This window comes from Epinephelus fuscoguttatus, linkage group LG20, assembly GCF_011397635.1.
Source record: "Epinephelus fuscoguttatus linkage group LG20, E.fuscoguttatus.final_Chr_v1".
NCBI lineage: Eukaryota > Metazoa > Chordata > Actinopteri > Perciformes > Serranidae > Epinephelus > Epinephelus fuscoguttatus.
This window is the reverse complement of record NC_064771.1, coordinates 34,356,600-34,377,074: the sequence shown is the minus strand read 5'-3', so window position 1 is coordinate 34,377,074 and position 20,475 is coordinate 34,356,600. Positions and strand designations below refer to the sequence as shown.

The 20,475-nt window shown below is 41.8% G+C and overlaps 1 protein-coding gene across 1 annotated transcript; it reads left to right on the top strand.

Moving 5' to 3' along the window:
* The first annotated feature begins 1,639 nt into the window (after nt 1-1,639).
* On the top strand, nt 1,640-20,475 carry LOC125881295 (collagen alpha-1(XII) chain-like). The gene is made up of 15 exons (XM_049564382.1): nt 1,640-1,686; nt 3,400-3,417; nt 4,006-4,155; nt 5,132-5,251; nt 5,516-5,680; nt 5,815-5,958; nt 6,821-6,853; nt 9,661-9,807; nt 11,290-11,409; nt 11,974-12,138; nt 14,311-14,454; nt 16,416-16,730; nt 19,128-19,412; nt 19,750-19,832; nt 19,955-20,475. Exons 1-15 carry the CDS (start codon nt 1,644-1,646, stop codon nt 20,072-20,074), a joined length of 2,052 nt encoding a protein of 683 aa, XP_049420339.1. The 5' UTR covers nt 1,640-1,643; the 3' UTR covers nt 20,075-20,475.

The following is a 20,475-nucleotide window of genomic DNA, read 5'->3' as shown; positions in this document are numbered from 1 at the left end:
ATGATGCTGCAGACTGAAAAATGAAAATTATAGATGTATTACCTTAAATATGTTTCTGTGTTTTTTTTGTTTGTTTGTTTTTTTGGTCGCAGCATAAACTGAGGATCTGGGAGGGTTTGACTAATGCTGCAAAATGAGTTGGGTAAAGATCATGTGACAGTAGGAAGCCACAACAGATCTGGGTACAAATCAACAGATTGAGAAAACAAATTCTTAAAAGTTGAAGTGTGTAACATTTAGGGGCGGTGCATGTAATCAGATTAACAACCAGTTACAACCAGCTAAAAGTTCTCCTGGTTTGAATTTTCTCAGTGTTCATTGTTCAGGAGTTTTTTACAGAAATCTGAAGCAGCACAATGTTGCAGCAGGTTGTTTTTTTTACCCGGTATAAACTCACTTCACACACACACAGTTGATTTATGGGACTTCTGATGAAGTTTAATCCATTGTTTTACACGCCGTTCGGAGCTCACAGCCCTTCAGCCCTCTCACACCATGCATGCTCGCCACTGTTGTCCAGTGTCAAAGTTTACGTTTAATTTAGCTCATCTTGTTTTTGCTGTGAAATAAAGGTCAGATATTTTTTAGTCAGTCTTTGTTGATAATATGAACAAATTACTATCACAGGTTTCATCACCAAAAATAGTTTTCATTTCTACAAAAAAAAAATCATGAATTTATGAAACTACACGTTTGTTTTTTAGGTTTTTTTTTTTACCCAAACATGTTTACGTTCAGCAGCTTCACAGAAACTAATCTGATTCATGTCTTCAGTAATCTGTTGCTTACATGTCGTGTGTTCTTTCCATGTTTTATCTTCTCATCACATTTTCTCTCTGACAGGAAGCTGCCAACAGTAACCGCTCTGAGCACATTCATCATGTGAGCTGCACACATTTCCTCAGCTCACTTTCTCTGGACTCGTCAGCAAAACTTCATTTTTAATCCTCTTAGGGTGTTTTCATACTTGGTCCTTTTCAGCCCTCTCAATGGACTCAGAGCTGTGACTCAGCATTTTTTGTGCATTTGTGAACACTCCAGAAGAACTCAGACCCCTCTGAAGTGAACTGAACTCAGACTGCTTTGCTCTTTGCCGCTGTATTCAGCCCTCTAGATCACATGCTGTTGACCCGGGACGCCGGGTCAACAGCATGTAACGCTGCCTGTAACGCTTGCAAGAACGCAGGACGAGGAGTGGTTTGATCAACTTAAGATACTGCATGTCTCCAGATGTGGAATATTGAATACATCAAACAGCAACAGTCTACAGCACAGACACACTGAGGGTTTCCTCCAATTTTAGTTTCATCATCAGTTAAATCGTTTTGTATTCAAATCAAATAATAATGAAGATAAATTTAAAGCTAATACTTAAAAAGAAAAACATTTATTTATTTCAAATATTTAATAATAATGTATTAAGCAAGCATTAAACTTTGAGGTGGTTGTGTCGCAGCACATGTGCTGCATCATGTGCTGGTCATGTTTAGTCAGCGTGTCCTCTAATCAGTTTTTCAGTTCTGAGAAGCTGCTCAGCAGATGGCGGATGACTAGATAATATTAAAAACAGGAAGTGGCACATATTAGCAGAGGAACGTTTAACGAATTCATCAGATGAGAAGAGACGGGCGGTCTGACTGGACATGGATCACCTGCTGATGGTGTTGGTGTTGGTGTGGAGCTCAGGTAAGACTCAAAACCTCAGTGTAAAAAGATCTAATTTAAGTTACAGTTGTATACTTAAAATCTGCCTGAATGGGAACGTTATCAGTAAAATGTTGTAAGGTGTCTGAAGTTATAAGAAATAAATTGCATGCCAATTTAACACACAGGTCACAGACACACACTGATGAATGATAAACAGCTGCAATCAATAGTTGAGGACATAAAATTAAAATATATAATAAATATTTGAAATAAAATACTAATGAAAAATAAAAATGGATGAAGCCAAAAATAGACACACTACCTCCATCATCTACATAAGAATTGAAATACATCAATTAGATCAATATATGGAGCTAAATTAAGTCCCTAATACAATTTTTAATCACTTCAGACTTATTAAAACTCTAGGACCTCTACATCCACTACAGCTATATTGGTATAAACACAAATTTCTCACCAGGTGGGGGTAGAGAGAGAGAAAATCTCCCGTCAGATTTAAGACAGCTCAAAGTAAAATAAACATTTCACTGCTATAGATGGGGGACCATCTAACAAGTAAAAGTTTCCTCACAAGTAAAAATGTCCTCACAGCAAAGGTGTTTTGTCAAGGGTTGGTCCGCACGAGCATAGAAAGACACGCACACACACACACACACACACACACACACACACACACACACACACTTAAATAGCACAGTAGTTTAGTGATGTCATCACACGGGATTTCTGGGTATTGAAGTTGCCTACTAGGTGAGTCAAGGCAGCATTATTTGTACAGCACATTTCATACAGCAGGTCTATTCAAAGTGTTTTACAGAGCAATAAAATAGAAAACATAATAAAGGAAACAGATGTACAATAAAAGTAAAAAGAAACAAAAAGATATAAAGGTAAAATTAATTACTAAATGATGTACAGTTGAAAGAAAACACCATTAAAAATAGGAAAAGTGCAGACAAGAGGTGCAAAGATAAAAAGAAATTTTAAATGTTTTAAAATCAGGTTTAAAAATAAGTTTGCAGTCATTACAGGGTGGAGCAGGCAGTGTAAAAGAGGAATGTGTTTCGCCTTGACTTAAAATCGTTCAGAGTCGGGGCTGCATCACCATATTTTATTCTGACTCTTGAGACGGTCAGTAGAGTTAATGCTGTGTTACATTAACTCTTTAAGAAGGTGTTAATCTGAGCTGCAGTGCCAGAATCACGGTGTAAAATCAGCAGCACAAGTTAAGTTTCATCCAAATGCATTACAAATTTTAAGCAAAGTTTTACAAAAGCAAAAAAAAAAATGCAAATGTACGTGCTTTTGCATCTACTGCTGTTGGGAGCTGGATCATTAAGATCAGCAGTAGATGGCACCTAATCTCCAGTCAGGTGCCATCACAGAAGAGGGAGCAACAAGATGACATATTGAACCCTCAAATGAAAAAAAAAAAGGATGTGTAATACACTGGACCTTTCATCAATACATCAGCTTTTCCACCTCCCCAAAGCACAAAATTCTTTCTGCAATATGTTGAGATTTTATTCAAATTTTGGCAAATAAAAAATGCACTAAACAGTTGTAAAGCACACCTACTGTCAGCTGATGTCATCACTCTGGGGATAAAATAAACTTTGCACAATTAAAAGGCTAGCTGCTAAACTCATTAGCAGCGGCTGTGTTTTCACTGAGATGAGTCTGAGAGTCTGCTGCTTTATGTAAATGTTTCTTCTCTGATTTTCTCCACAGGAAAATGCGACTCAACAGGTAAACAGAAAACAAAAATATAAGTGAAGAGGATGGATGGGTCAACAAGGTGTCTGGATCCTGTTTCACCTGTTTCCACCATAGTTCTCTGTTTAACCAAGTAGCTCTGACAGGGACAGGTTGGTGACGGACTTTTGTGTTGTCATAGCCATGTGACCTCAGAGGCCTCAGTACTATGAAGCCAGTTCAACTTACCCAAGATATCTTTTCGTTATCTGGTTTGACTAACCCGTCACATTGGCCGTCTGGATAACCAGTACTACAAAGCTGGTTATTAACTAGTTCAGTCAACTCTGGGTTTTCCTGTCAGCCATGAGCACGTTCATGTGAAAGAGGCGAGGCTGATAATTATAAGCAACATCATCAGAACCATGAATGAAGGAGGCTGCTTCATATCATGTGAGATGAAACAGTAACAGTAATCACCTGTGGGAATTATCATCATGTTAGCATACTGATGTTAGCATTTAGTGCAGAGCTCCATTGTGCCTGAACGCAGCCTCACAGAGCTTCTAACATGGCTGTTAGTCTTACCTCCGTGTTTGGCCTTTTGCACATCATATCCCATAATCCTCTGTTTTCCTCCAGGTGTTCAGTGTGAAACTACAGCTGAGGTTGACATTGTGCTGTTGGTGGATGGCTTCGGGAGCTTTGACCCTACCACCTTTACAACCATCAAGTCCTTTTTGGCTAGACTAGTCAGAGCCTTTGACATCGGCCCGGACAAAGTCCAGATTGGTGAATCTGAGTAGTTCTAAATCAGTACATTTTTTGTACTTTAAATCGTTAGTACCATAGTGTTATCTCAAACCTTTACACTGTAATGTGAAATTGTTGAAATACAGGTACAGGTCTTGTACTTAAGTTTTAAACCAAGGCAAAAGTAAAGAAATTAAGCAGCAAAATATAAAGCATGACAAAAAAGTATTAGGTTTTGTGTTAATCTATAAATACTATTTGATGTTTGATGTACGGTAGTCGACTACCATCATTAAACTTCATACCTCTCTACTAGCATTGATTTCTACTACTACCATGACTATACTACTGATACTCAGTCGCCTTTTCACCAGATTAGAGATTAGTATAAGTGTCACTACTTTTCCTGATTCTGCTACCACCACTTCATAGTTACAGCTACACCTAATTCTGATACTACTGTCCCCACTGCTATAACTACTACTATCACTGTTACTACTAGTTCTGCTATAAATACTGTTAATACTGTTACTACTCCTGTTCTGCTGATACAGCTTGTGAAAGAGGAAGTTAAATGTACGGCCACTCAAACAGAAAAGAACAGGAACAGGAAATACATTACAGTGGTGAGAGAAATGAGAAACGTGGATGAAGGAGCATCACCAGTAAATCTGGCTGCAGGCCTCAAAGTTCAAAGTTCAATTTTTTAAATAATTGATTGAAATATTTAAAATGCCGAGATAAAATTAAATTAAAGAACCAACAGGATATAGTATACCCTTATCTCCTTATTTACTGTATATAACATTTTAATGAAAAAAACATTTGTTAAAACAGCTATTTAGATATTTGTCTTTAATAACTGAATAAACTGTTTTTCCTAATGACATGAATTTTCCACATTGAAATAAAATCCCAACAACAAAGAAGAGGGATATTCTATTTTTGTACTGTCTAGTTTCTTCCATAATTATCATTTAAAAGCATTTCACACATTGCTATGTCTTTTCTGCAGGTATGGTTCGGTACAGTAATGTCCCAAGGACCGAGTGGAACCTGAACACCCACCAGAGCAATAACTCCCTCCTGGAGGCCATAGGTGATCTGCAACAGGAAGGAGGAGGCACCATGACAGGTGATTAACAGCATGTTGTCCACTCCCAGCTGTTCTCACACACTGTTCGTATGTATACCTGAAAAAAGCAATGGACCACAATTGTTATAGAACCCACATTATCATGAGATGGACTTTTTTTTTTTATCAAAGCACCAGACATTTTCTAACACAGTTGTCAAAGGGCTCCAACTGTTAGTCACCCAACAGTCTGTGAGGGGGGCACCTGAAATAACTCCCCCAACCTCACAACTCTATGCTTTTTGATGCCTCTTTGTCACACAGGACTTGCTCTGGACTACATCCTCCATAACAGCTTTGACGCCAATGTGGGAATGCGAGCAGACTCCCAAAAAATAGCAGTCTTGATCACTGATGAAGAGTCCACCGATGACCCATTCCTTCCCTCAAAGAACGTGAAGGACGCAGGCATTGAGGTCTACGCTATCGGTGAGCGACTTTCAGTTTGATTAGCAAGAAAGCAGCACAGCCTCAAAAATTTTTGTGAAGTGAGGATAAGCTCTGAAATGCTTTTGGGGTCTCATTTTTTTGGCCACAGAATTAACATATTATTTTTCTCTCAGGTGTAAATGATGCAGATGAGACTGAGCTGCTTTCCATTGTCTCAGATCCTGATGAAATTCACATGTATAATATAGTCGACTTCTCACTCCTGTCCATCGTTGACGGCCTCACTATCAACATCTGTAATGGCGTGAATGGCTTAGGTAGGCAAAAAGTCTGCAGCATTAAACAACAATAGATGTTAGCACCATACTGATATGTTGGTATCAGAATCAAGAAATCAAGGTTTTAGAAATTGTTAATAAACAGTGGCCACTTTTGGGTTCTTATAGTTAGATATCTTTGTCTTACAAGGAGCCTTGAGGTCCTTTGTAGGGGCTCAGCAGTTAAGCCTCTGTAGCCAACCTGAACCAGCACACACTGCACACACTATCTTTAGCTCTGGCACTCGCTTACCAGGTCTGTGGCCTTGGTTGTCTTAATCTTGAAGACCACAGTTTGGATGTAGGTCTGGACTGAGCATGGTCTCTGCAATAGTGTCTGGGAATTCAAGCTGTCTCCCGACCTCAAACTTCAGCTGCCAGTCTAGATCATGTGTCAAGAAGCCCAGCTGAATGATCTTTAGTGCTGCAGAATCGTACATCATACAATCATATCGTATCGTATGCTGATGTTGTTTCAGAACTGACACTGAGACTGAACATTTGATAAAGTCCAGAATCACTGATCTTACCTGGAACATGGTGTTGAACTGTTTCCACCAGCTTATGTGGTATAGAGCCATAGGCTTTGGTGAGGTCCTGCCACAGAGCAGGAGACATCTCATCTGCTTATTTGTTATTTACTGTTAACAGAGTTATGATGGGGTTTGACTGCCTCAAAACAATGTTAGTTCCACCCACATCTCAGCCCCAGAAACCTTATTGACTCACTAAGCTGACCTCTAAGCACAGGGATTGGTTTCCTTGCTGTTCCTTGCTGTTTTGGCTTTGCACACAGTTCAAAGCGCTGCTGCAATCAAAATTCTGCTTTATATTCATGTTTATTCTCTGATTTTCTCCTCAGGAGTCCGGGCTGCAGGAAAAAACATCTTAACAGGTAAACAGAGACACAAACCACCGTCTTTCTCTCTGCTTAAACATGCAATATGTAATTTTCTCAAACCAAAACAATAACAGAAGACAGAGTTGGATGACGTCACGAAGTAGCGTGGGATCATGGGAGTTGTAGTCATATAACAGATACAGATCTGACGTTCCTCACTCCGTGAAACCGAAACCAACTGTGGCAGTTTTTTGACAGAGCGAGCTACTTACTTTAGCTGAGCGGTTAGCAATCTGCTAGTTAATTGAGCAAACTGCTAACGTTAGTTACTTAGCTTTACAGTTAGCGATGGCTTCTCCCTCTCTGCTGCTCACTCTTGCTCAGTACATCTTATGTTTAGCTATTCCTCTGCTTCTTTTGTAAGTGCAGTTCATTTACCGGCATCAGCTCAGCATTATAGAAACCTATCGTTAGATGTTGTGGTTAGCCAGCCTCCGCTCCACACCGCTCCGCAGCGGAGGCCGCTGGCGGGAGTGCTGGTGCCCTGGCGGGTGGTGGAAATGATTAATATTTCGATAACATCAGCCAGATGTTTGCTTACCTGTCTAGTAGAACACACACGAGGTCGGCATCAAATTGTAGTCCTAGATTTTCACAAAGCTGTCTCCATCTCGGAAAGGCCACACCAATATTTATCCTTGATTTAGCTCTCTTCTTATCCCAAATTCTTTTGGGATCGCTTGGTTGATCTGTACGTTTCCGTTTTACCAGCTTGTTTACTGGGACAGCTTCGGTGTCAGAAGGTGCAGCAACCGTCAGTGCATAATCATGATCCATGACAAGTTAGCTTAGCCTAGCAACAGTAACGTTCATTCTCTGACGTCTCATCTGGTCTGCTTCTTCTTCTTCTCCTTCATTAATTGCTATGGTAACTGGAGTTACGTGGCCATTGACATGCGACCTAATGACACGGTCCGTAACTTTTATTTATATTTCATATTTATCTGGGTTTGAAAAATTGTCAGAAACATTTCTGATAATCAAAGTACACAACTAAACAACATATATAATATTGGTTTAGTCATTTTTAGAAGTTTTTAAAACTGCCAGTCAGCAACTTCCAGTTATTCCTTTCACTGAAGTGACATTTCCAAATTGGTTGAATGGTGCAGGTGTCTCTTGTTAGAGATTTTTGGAAAATAAATGATGTCACATTGTAAGAAAAAAGGTTCACATTTCGCTAAATGTGCTTGCAGAGTCAGATGAGTAGAATGATATCATAGGGCTAGGAATAAGGTGGCAAGGACATGACACCTCACTGAGCTAGATAAAAAAATTCTAGAGTTTTATACACATACACATTAGAACTGGAGTTCCAATGCAGTAACATTTGCTTTTCTTATTAAACATGTGAGCAAGGTGCAAATTATCAAATCTACAGAGAGGGCATATAATCACAATCAGACGTAAAACCCCCTCCAGTGCACCAGGGACATTTTCATATTTCATATTTTTTGGAGTTGTTTCCTCCACCTTATTTAGTGTATTCTTTGCTATATTGCTGTTTTCCAATTTACTGTAGATGCAATTTGGTTGCCATGATAATAAATCAAATTCAACTAATAACCACAGCTCCATTCTCTATTTGAGAAAGAACGTGAACTATTAAACCAATAGTAACACAAGCTGGAGGGGAGTTTTAAGTGTGATTTCTTTTTTAGGGTTAGGTTTTCTGTTTGGGAGGGGGGTTTATTTTGCTCTACCAATTGGAACTGGCTCATATGCACCCTGTCAAGCTTTTAGTCTGGGGGTGATATGCACATTCCATTTAGTTTTTAGATTCCTGTCTGGGGTGCTTAGGAAGATCTAACAGATCGTCATAGTAACTGAGAGACGGTAAGTAGCGAAAATTTTCCAGTTGTCCTGGGAGAGGATTGGTGTGACCTTATCAGTGTTCTTTAAGTAGTAAAGGGCCCTTTCTTTACCAAATGTGTGCTTCAAAATTTAAATCAATATCAAAGATTTCCCCCAGATTAGCAGCCATTTTTGGCCTGTTTGTCAATGACCAAAATGTATTAAGTGACCTACCTTCTGTTTTGTCCTTTTCTAAATGCAGAAATTAAACTCAAATTTAAAGTTTAAAATAGTTAACAGGATTTGGGGTGTCGGTGGCTTAGCGGTAGAGCAGGCGCCCCATGTGCAAGGCTGTTGCCACAGCAGCCCAGGTTCGAATCCAGCCTGTGGCCCTTTGCTGCATGTCATCCTCCCTTCTCTCTCTCTCTCCCCTTTTCACGCTTACCTGTCCTGTTCATTAAAGGCAAAATGCCCAAAAAAAAAAAAAAAAAAGTTAACAGGATTTGGATCTGGTGAAGGAGAGATATAGAGCTGTGTGTCATCTGCAAATAAAGAAACAGATTACATTCCAGACAAAGACAAATAAAGCCCAGGACTGAATCATGGAGCAGATCACAAGAAACATGTATTCTTCCCTTAACTTTCCATCTCACACCATCATCAGGTCAAAATTTTAATTTGTCCAATACTTTGGTTTATGACCAAATACCTACAGAACTAAATGACATTCCCATCCACCTCAGCTGAACTTTGTCATTAGTGTTAAGTAGTAAGTAAAATCATGCTAACATGCTAAACTTAGATGGTGAACACTATAAATTTTACACCTGCCAAACATTAGCATTCTTATTATGACCATGTTGGCATGCTAATGTTAGCATTTATCTAACACGACAGCACCATTGTGCCTAAATGCAGCTTCATAGAGCTTCTGACGTGGCTGCTAGTCTTACTTCTATGTTTAGTCTTTTGCATAATGTATCCCACAATCCTCTGCTTCCCTTCAGGTGTTCAGTGTGAAACCACAGCCAAGGCTGACATCGTGCTTTTGGTGGACAGCTCCTCAAACGTCCTGTTTAACTTTAGAACCATCAAGACCTTTCTCACTGGGATAGTCAGCGTCTTTGACATCGGCCCGGACAGATTCCAGATTGGTAATACTTTGATTTCTGTTTACTGCTGTGTTACATCACCTTTTCTTTTAATAACACTCAGTAAGTGTTTGGGAACTAAGGACAGCAATTGTTGAAGTTTTTCTTGCTTGTTATACAACTTCAGTGTCTCAAAAGTCCAGGTTGTCCATTGTTGTATTTTGAGCTTCATGTTCCACACATGTTCAGTGGGAGACAGGTGTGGACTTGAGGCAGGTCAGTCTGGTACTTGCACTCTTTTACTACAAAGACACGCTGTCTGAACATGTGCACAATGTGTGCCATTGTCTCGCTTGAATAAGACGGGACGTCCCTGAAAAAGACATCATCTGGATGGTGGCATCATTTCTCACCGTGGTCAGTTAGCCTGCCCTGCGGGCGTGCTGTGTTTACATGGCAACTCGTGTGAGACTAGCTGATGGCTAGTGGAGGTGCTACGTCTCGTGCAAGTTGTCATGTAAACACAGCATGCCCGTAGGTCAGGCTAACTGACCACAGTGAGAAATTATGCTATAAAAATGGAGTTAATTACGTCTTTTCAAGTCAATTTTGCATGTCACGGCTTCAGGGCACTTAGATTACAAAGGACGAGCCATTCTGACATTTCTGAAATGCATTAGTGGAGTTTTATTTCAAAATGTGGGTTCCATGCACTTCAAGTGTAGCTGTTATTCCAGCTAGCTGTTATCCTCCGATACCCTGAAAGAGTTTTGTGGATTAAAAAACTACACTGTCGGCATGACGGTCAGTAAGTACTGTCTGTATTTTCATTCTAAAGTGGCCATTTCCTTTAATTACTGTGGGATCACGGTTTGGAGCCTGTGCTCTAAAATCAATAATCATGTCCTTTGTTTTGGATGTGTTAAGCACCAAGAAAGAAAGATCACACCAAATGATAAAATCCTCTGACCAGATTTTAACCTCTTTGGTCTGTATTTTTCAGCTTTTTACTACAGTTTTGTATGTAGGGAGAAGGAGCACGCAGTTGTGGTCAGCAGAACCTAATGGAGGCAGCCGAATAGATTTATAAGCTCCCTTTACTGTACCGTAGCAGAGATCTAATGTCTTGTCCTTCCTAGTTGTGCAAGAAACGTATTGATAAAAGTTATTTGAGGACTTTTTCAGTGACACATGATTAAAATCTCCCAGTATGAAATGTGGTGCACCAGGTGACATGGACTGTAGTTTCTGCGCTACATCAAAGACAGTGCTTGGTAGAGTAGCCAGGTTTGCTTTTGGGGGAATATACACAGTTGTGATGAATATCTGGGGGAATTCACGGAGCAGGTAAAATGGGTGGAGTGACACTGACAGGAGTTAAGGGTTTTTATTGTGACATGAATTTACACATTAAAATCAAATCACAACACAGAAAACAAAGTGAAGAGGGGTATCATGTCTCAGTGCTGTCACCTTCCCTCTGTGTTTATCATTTGAAAAGATGGGCAGGGTCAGTGTTGTACACATTTCTGTGTGTTTCTGCAGGTCTGGTTCAGTTCAGTGATTTCTCAAAGACTGAGTGGCACCTGAACACCCATCAGGACAAATATTCCCTGCTGATGGCCATAGCAAATCTGGAACTGCAATATGGAGACACCCTGACAGGTGATTTATCAGCCTGTTGACCAATCCAGACCAGCTTCACACTGTGACGGACTGAAGGACCAGAGGCTCCTGTTGGATCTACCCCAGAATTGGGAGTCAAATATATTAACTTTCTGTATTAGAGCCATTCAACGTAGGAAACTGAAGCTACAAAAATAATTATAATTATATAAAATAATACTAATAATTAACGTTAAGATAAGATTATCCTTTGTTGATCCCAAGAGGAGAAATGCGGGTGTTGCAGCAGATGTAAGAACAGATAAACAGGGAAAGTAAGAAAGAAATAATTAGAAGTATTTGAAATAAAGATAAGAATGGAAATAACCAAGTGTGACGACTCGAGGAGTTTGGAGTGAGACCAGGTTGAACAGACAGATCAAGAAGCACCAGTACAAAAATGACCCAGGGTCAGAACATAGTCAAAGAACCAGATATTTCCTAACACAGTTGATGAAGTCTATGACAAAATGAAAGTGTTTTTACTTCTAGAACAAGGGCCACCTGAAATAACTCCCCAACTTTGCAACTTTACGCTTTTTGATCCTCTTTCTTACCATACAGGACCTGCTCTGGACTACATACTCCAGAACAACTTTAAACCCAGTGTGGGAATGCGAGCAGACTCCCAAAAAATCGCAGTCTTGATCACTAATGAAGAGTCCGGGGATGATGTACCCCTTCCCTTGCAGAACCTGAAGGACGCCGGCATTGAGGTCTACGTTGTAGGTGATTGACTTTTAGTTTGAATAATGAGAAAGCAGCACAGCCTCAGAAAAGTTTGTAAAGTAAGGATAAGCTCTGAAATGCTCTGAAACTACAACATTTAAAAGGATACATTGCAGATTTTCAACCAGCTTTGAATCACAGCAGTGTGGTAGACTGTGTAAATGAACTGTGGTAAACTTCCCTCCATCTAATCAGTGCATAGATATCCCTCCTCGCCCCCTGGTGAAGCTCTGTTCGATTACACAATTTATGTTATCTGACTTAGCCAATTCTCGGGCTGTTGCTCAAACTACAGGCTGTACTTCCACATTTTCATATTGCCTGCCACCCATGCCACCACCGCAGACACAAAGAGTACAGAAGCAGATCAAGATTCAGACCCGCCCCTCTCTCAGTCTTAAACTCAAACCGAAATCCAATCAAACGGTAAAACTAGGCCGTGCTGATCAAATATATATAGATTATTTTACTGCATTGCCTCTTCTCTTCTACAGTGTTTTTAGAAACATATTTTAGTGCCATGTTTAGCTGTAATAGTGAGAATTTGTGGAAGTGGGCCCTATACTTTTTCCTGCACAGTGAAAACGGGGGCTGTAAAAACTAAGGTCAAACGGTCAAACGATTCTGATACTGAGTCGTCTTTTTCACGCTTTAAATGTTTTTAGAAACATGTTTTAGCTGACTGTTTAACTGTAAGAGATCGAGACTCTTTCTTCCCAGCCAGCCACCAATTTTTTTTTCAAACGGATGTGCTTGCATTACGTCACCCACCAGCTGGAGCATTTTTTGGTCCAGTGCAGTGCAGTGCATTCTGATAGTTGTAGGTTTGCTTCCTCTTAAGCAAAAGTGTCCTTTTTCTCTGTTTTCTCGGGTTCTGTAGCACCAATTTTAAAAAGATTTGTGTCCTTCCAATGCAGAGACATCCTAGTTTTTAACAGATTTAAGTGCACTGTTTAGCTGTATGTGACCTGGCAGCCGTGTTGAAAAACAGTCTAACACTGCCCACCAGCCGGAGCAACTTTCTCATGGTCCATGGTCTCATGGAGAAATAAGCAATGCAGTAACAGAATCTCTCAGTCATATTTCATCAGCGCTGCCTAGTCTGATAATTCAACGTATCGCCATACAACTGTTCATATAATATGCTACAAAATGGTACCCCACGAATGACATTACATCCCTAACGTAAGGTTACATGATTATTATAACGCTATAGAGGTTCGGTTTAAGTAAACAAAGTACTCCCATCAGTGCATTGGTCCCATGATCATCTTTCATAATACGTGGGATATGTACAAATTTGGGTGCATTACTTTAGGAAGTACGAAAGTAATGTAGGAAGTCCTATTACCAAATAATGGTAATTAAAAAATGTACCACAAACCTTTTCAAATTCCTTCCATTTCCTGAATCAACCAGCGTTAAAGCTTATCCCAGCAGTTCCCAGCTGACACTGGGTGAGAGGCAGGGTTCACCCTGGACAGGTCACCAGACTATCACAGGGCTGACACATAGAGACAGACAACCATTCACACTCCCATTCACACCTACAGACAATTTAGAGTCACCAATTAACCTGCATGTCTTTGGACTGTGGGAGGAAGCTGGAGCGCCTGGAGGAAACCCACGCTGACACGGGGAGAACATGCAAACTCTGCATAGAAGGGCTCCCACACCCCGATTGGAACCAGGAACCCCTTTTGCAGTGGGCGACAATGCTGACCACTGCTCCAACATGCCGCTGCAACTTGAAATATTAAAGTTTCAAGCTTGGGACTTGATCATGGACTTGGCACCTGACTTGGGACTTAAGTTGAAAGACTAACTTATGACTTGCAAAACAAAGACTTGGTCCTACCTCTGCTGAGTGGTTGTTTTCCTACAGCCGTGGTAGATTTTAGTAAATGCCAATACAAGGAGGAGGAACATGGTTTTTTTTTGTTTCATGTACTACTCTGTAGATGTAGTGACAGTGTCACCAAATATGACAAAATGTTTTTCATAAAAGTTATCAAATGTAGCTTTAACAGAAAAAACATCAGTATGGTCTGTGGAAGGTGTAGTTAAGGCATTAGGAAGTCAGAATTTTATGACTTTGCCAACCAAACAGCCTTTGTGTTTTGGGTCTCATTTCTTTCAGCACAATGTTAAAAATACATTTTTTTCCCACAGGTGTGAATGAAGCCAATGACTTGAAGCTGAGGTGGATTGCCTCAGATCCCAGTGAAAGTCACGTGTACCAATCTTCGGAGGACTTGCTCCTGGACTTCATCAACAAACTCACCATCAACATCTGTAACAGCGCTAATAGATTAGGTAGGTGGAGTCCATAGTTAAGGATGCATGTTTACACCACGCTGACCTACTACTATCAGAATCAGTCTCAAGATATCAAGCTTTCAAAAGCTGTTGAACACCAATCAAGTTTTGGATTCTTTCAGTTAGATATCCTTTTCTTACAGAGTTTTAAGGTCTTTTGTAGGGACTTGCTAGCAAAGCCTCTGCAGGCTACCTTAACAGGCGCACATTGCACACACATCCTCAGCTAAGGTACTGACCAAAAAGGTTTGTGTGCTTGTATGGCTTTTCCATTGACAATTTTTGGCTGCGACAAATCAAACCATGGTGCAACCGTGGTGCCAACAAAGTCAACAATGTGAAAGGGGTTTTGCAGTTTAAAATGTAGCGGTTGTCCTACCGGGGGGACCTGGGGCCGGTTGCACCAACTGGTCTTAAGCCTGGTTTTAAGCTAAGTCGGTCGTAACTTGGCGTTCTAAGTCCGACCTTATAGTTACGCGGTTGCACCAACAGGGCGTAAGCCTTCTTCTCACTAACACCGGGTGTAAATCTTACGCCTAGTCAAGAGCAGGCGTAAGGTCATTATCAAGCTGCTCTCATGCTCTCTAGAGCGCAGAGAGAGCACAACTTGGTAATGGCACGTCTCATCCACCGTCTGTATACGAGCGGGCATTTAGACGGGAGAGGGTAATTAGGGACAGAAGCAATTGGACATAGCCTATATAATGACGAGGAGCTGATTGAGAGGTTTCACTTCGGTAGGAGAGATCAGTTTGAACTTAATGAAGAGCTGTCACCGGATTTACAGTTTGTGTTGGGCTGCAACGCAACACTACCACCGGCCTTCCCACCAGGCAGGGGAATCCTCCCCAAATACGTCAACAATGATGTCACTGTAAATTGAGGTTTTCGGGGAGGACCCCCGCCAGTTGGATGATTTTCTTTTGGAGGAGATGTATTTTTTGCCTTGCTGAGAAGATCTTTCCACTTCTTCCTCATGTCAGCCTCTGTATGAAGGCAGCCAGAGTCTGAACACGTATTGATGTGCCCCGTTATCTCTGCCCATACTGACTGTTTTTTCTTAATTGTGATACGTCTCTGTGCTCGCTGTACAGCCTGATTAATTATCTAATTTCAGTGTCGGTAAAATTTTTCCTTGATCCTTAATGTTTTCTTCAAATCTTAAACTGTAAATAAACTGTCAACACAGATGAGAATGGCTGTCAACTGTCAATTGTCATCTGTCAAGCACACGGGGTGATTCATCGGCACGTCATTTAACGTCACTGCGCTCCTCTAGGCAGGCCACGTGGGGCATTCTGGGGGCATTCACATGGACGTGCACAGCTAAAACTAGCGTAGCTAAGACCAGGCATAAGCCCTGTTGGTGCAACCGGCGTAAGTCCACTCCTTAAGATTGGTCTTAACAAAGACCGTCTTAGGAGTTACGACCAGGTGTAGTAAAGACCAGTTGGTGCGACCGGCCCCTGGAGACCAGAGGATGGCCACCATGTTTCTGCAGCAACACAATCCCACCACCGGGATGTTGTTCCCAGCGATTTCCGCATGCTAACAGACCTACCCAGACGTCTTTCAGCAAAGTCAACTGAAAATCAAAGTGAAAGCATTTACATCACAAAACATTAAAATTTCGTCCCCTTTAACTGGATAGTGTTTAAAATACAGTGCTACAGCTCTCTGAGTCAATGCAGCGCTAGACGACACGTCATTCTGCCTTTTTGTTTTCTTAAAAATTAACTGTTAACCAGATTACCAGAAGGTCTAACATTTGTCCCAACTCCACCTCCTTTAAGGTTGTAGATCTTGTTTATATTCATCATACATTGCTCTCTGCATTCTTAATGCTTCCACAAGATGGTGCCAGCGTCGGGAATTTTCAGATCCTTTAAATATATGAATTCTTTTTTATATTTTTCTACATTTCTGTCATTTCTGAATGTGCTCTCTGTCTGTCTCAGTCTTTTTTAGGCTGGTAAACGGGACTGATCTGTGTTCAGGACGACTGGAGGTGAAGTCTGACCAGTCGAACCAGTCGTGGTCCTCAGTGTGTGAAGATGACTTTGACCAGCAGGATGCAGAGGTGGTCTGTAGGGAGCTGGGCTGTGGGGCTCCTTCAGTCCTCCAGGGGGCGCTCTATGGAGAAGTGGAGGCTCCAATGTGGACCAAAGAGTTCCAGTGTGGAGGTAATGAGTCTGCTCTCCTGGACTGTAGAAGCTCAGACTCTGATAATAACACCTGCTCATCTGGCAAAGCTGTTGGACTCACCTGCTCAGGTAGAAGAGGAGCTGCAGATTTGATTTGGTTCATTTCTGTTGTAATGAAACTCACTTTGTTCTTTTACTGATGACTCTCTGGTTTCTGTTCAGATCCTGTCAGGTTGGTGGGAGGATCCAGTCGCTGTACTGGAACACTGGAGGTGAAACGAGGAGACCGGAGACCAGTGGATGGCTCTGACTGGACTCTGACGTCAGCAGCTAAAGCCTGTGAAGACTTGGACTGTGGCTATGCTGTGTCAACAGGAATAAGAAATGTGTCCATGCGCACATCTACATGGAAGATCAATCCTGACTGTATTCAGGCTGGATATACTCTGAGGGAGTGTGTCACATCAGGTTCCTCCTCTTCCATCCTGGAGCTCACCTGCTTAGGTAAACCTGTCTGTGACATCATCTATGACTTAGTTAGAATCTCTTTACGTGGTATGAAATGCAGAGACACAGAGGTCTGCTCAGCAACATGACAGATGTGAATTATATCAATATTTGTATTGAAATCATAAATGTTGATGATAACATCTTGTAGACAGTACTAATTGTGTAATTGCTTGTGTATGTGACTTCCTCATTACAGTATGTCGCCCTCCATGTGACCTGAATGTAGAATATGATGATAATGAACTCCCAAGTAAAAGTGCATTACATTTAGAGTCTGATGAAGGAATCTGCCATGCAAGCATTGGCAGGACAAACTGCCATGTGGCCATTGCCCTGGAGGACACCTCGACACAAGCAGGATATACTGTGTTGTGAGTGCTTTTATTGTGTGCCAAGGCCCTTGCTGCTGTTTCACAATTCCCCCTGCAAGGAACCTGTGACGACAAAGGAAATATACTTACTAATGAATGGAGATGGATAGATCTAGTCAGCAGTCCACCTGATATGCAGTAGCTGTGTAAGATGCTCAGCTTTGCATCAAATAATTAAAAATCCTGCTCACCTGGCAGAGCTGTTGGACTCACCTGGGGTTCTTTTCATTATGTTAATGTCCCTCCTTGCTTCCTTCACTTCCTCCCACTAAGTATGTGTGAGAGAGATGTAAATAACAGAAATGAAGATGGAGGAGTCAAAGCTGCCAAATGAGAAATCCTTGGTTCTACAGTGTCAGTATTAAGTGGTGTCAGTTATTGAGCCACATGTGGAGGTGCAGAATTTATCCCTCATGACACTTAATAAAAGTGGACACACGGGATACACCTGTGTTTCCTCACTCTAACATCCTCCGGAGGCCTCCTAACTCCTTGTCTCCTCAAGTTGCATGCAAGGGATTCAAAGATCCTCCATGATGGGAAAGGGGGAGCGATTTGCAGGAAGAGAGAGGACGTGAAGTATAAGTTAGCACAATGAAAAGCATCCCTGATCAGGTAGAAGAGGAGCTGCAGCTGTGATTCTGCTTCATTTCTGTTCTAATGAAACTCACTTTGTTCTTTTACTGATGACCCTCTGGTTTCTGTTCAGAGCCTTTCAGGTTGGTGGGAGGATCCAGTCGCTGTGCAGGAACACTGGAGGTGAAACGAGGAGACTGGAGACCAGTGGATGGCTCTGACTGGACTCTGAAGGAAGCAGCTGTCGTCTGCAGAGACTTGGACTGTGGCTCTGCTGTTTCAGCAGGAATAAAAAATGAGGCCCTGCGCAAATCTGCATGGAAGATCAGTCCTAGCTGTATTCAGGCTGGACATACCCTGAGGGAGTGTGTAACATCAGGTTCCTCTTCCTCCATCATGGAGATCACCTGCAGGTAAGCTGGTCTGTTACATCATCTATGACAGTAATCTTTCCAAGATATGCTTGTATCAAAAACCCTGTAGTTGATCATAAGATCTTCCAGGCTGCACTCTGATGAAACTGCTTGTGTATCAGACTTCCTGAACTAATGGTTTGGGAATATGTGAATCTGTACAGTGTCTGATGAGATGTATCATGTCTGTTTCATATAATCACAAATAAAGATCAGTTTTAAAATTTAAATTCTGTCCCTCCCTCCAGACTCTGTCAGGCTGGTGAACGGGACTAATCTGTGTTCAGGACAACTGGAGGTGAAGTCTGACCAGTCGAACCAGTCGTGGTCCTCAGTGTGTGAAGATGACTTTGACCAGCAGGATGCAGAGGTGGTCTGTAGGGAGCTGGGCTGTGGGGCTCCTTCAGTCCTCCAGGGGGCGCTCTATGGAGAAGTGGAGGCCCCAATGTGGACCAAAGAGTTCCAGTGTGGAGGTAATGAGTCTGCTCTCCTGGACTGTAGAAGCTCAGGCTCAGATAGAAACACCTGCTCATCTGGTAAAGCTGTTGGACTCACCTGCTCAGGTAGAAGAGGAGCTGCAGATTTGATTTGGTTCATTTCTGTTGTAATGAAACTCACTTTGTTCTTTTACTGATGACTCTCTGGTTTCTGTTCAGAGCCTTTCAGGTTGGTGGGAGGATCCAGTCGCTGTACTGGAACACTGGAGGTGAAACAGAGAGACTGGAGACCAGTGGATGGCTCTGACTGGACTCTGACGTCAGCAGTTGCTTTCTGTAGAAACCTGAACTGTGGCTCTGCTGTTTCAGCAGGAAGGAGAGAGGACTCCTCCAACAGATCTGCATGGAAGATCAACTTTGACTGTGTTCACTCTGGATCTGCTCTGAGAGAGTGTGGAACATTATTGTCCTGGTCTTCCTCCACCCTGGAGCTCACCTGTTCAGGTAAGCCCATCAGTGACATCTGTTGCTTCCTCTGATCTGAACTGTAAAATTATCCAGGACAATAGCATCCTGATGGGTAGAGAAGTGGGCTTATTCCCTAATGCTTCAAACTGTGGCAATCTGCCCCTTTAAGCAACCTCCTGTGGTTTATGTGAAGGTGTTGATTTCATTTCAACCAGACAGGGGCATAAGGGAGAGAATGAGCAGGCTTTAATTCATCCCCTCACAGTGACTTTAGTTAACTGATGAGTGATTTTAGGTGATTTAACGTGACTGAAGTCTAAGGTTGATGGGAGCAGCTGTACTGATGTGTGTGTCTGTGAATGTGTTTCATCAGATCCAGCAGCTTTTATCATCAGACTGGTCGTCCTGCCGCTGATTCTGCTGTTGTTCAACACTGTCATCTATTTCATCTTTAAGGTACCGTACACATCTCTGTTGATTAGAGGACTGGCTCAAACGAAGCTCTTAGCCTGTGTGTGTTGAACTAAAGAGAGGAGTGATGCAATAACTCATATCTGTGTGCTGTCATGTCTCTCCAGACCACCAGAGGGAAGAAGCCAGGCCCACAGGAGAACATCGAGGTGGATTATTACAACCTCAGTGTTTCCAGAACTGAAGGAGGATCAGCTGAAGAGGAAGGAGCCCAGGCAGAAGAGTAGGACCTCCAAAGAGCTCATCTCACATCTAATTAGATTTCTCACCTGCCAAACAACTGTCCATCAACTCTGAAGGGAACATCTGTTTAACTGTCTAAAATCCTTGTCAAACTGCCAAAGGAATGACAGCAGGAAGAGATAACAACAACAAACAATTCTACACCTCAGCATTCAGTGCTAATGTAGGCAGTGTCACTGTGCAGGGGCAAGGCGGCAAGTAGGGGCATGGAGGTCAGTGTGGTGGATTGGCATGTAGCGTGTCTGACGTTAAACCAAACAACGCCCACGTATCCTTTACCTTATTAACCAAGTTTTTAAAATTGCCCAAAGGACCTCTTCTTGGCCTCTGGCTCAAACATCTACTTGAAAACTACATGCCCCAAAATTATAGTATAGTATAGTAT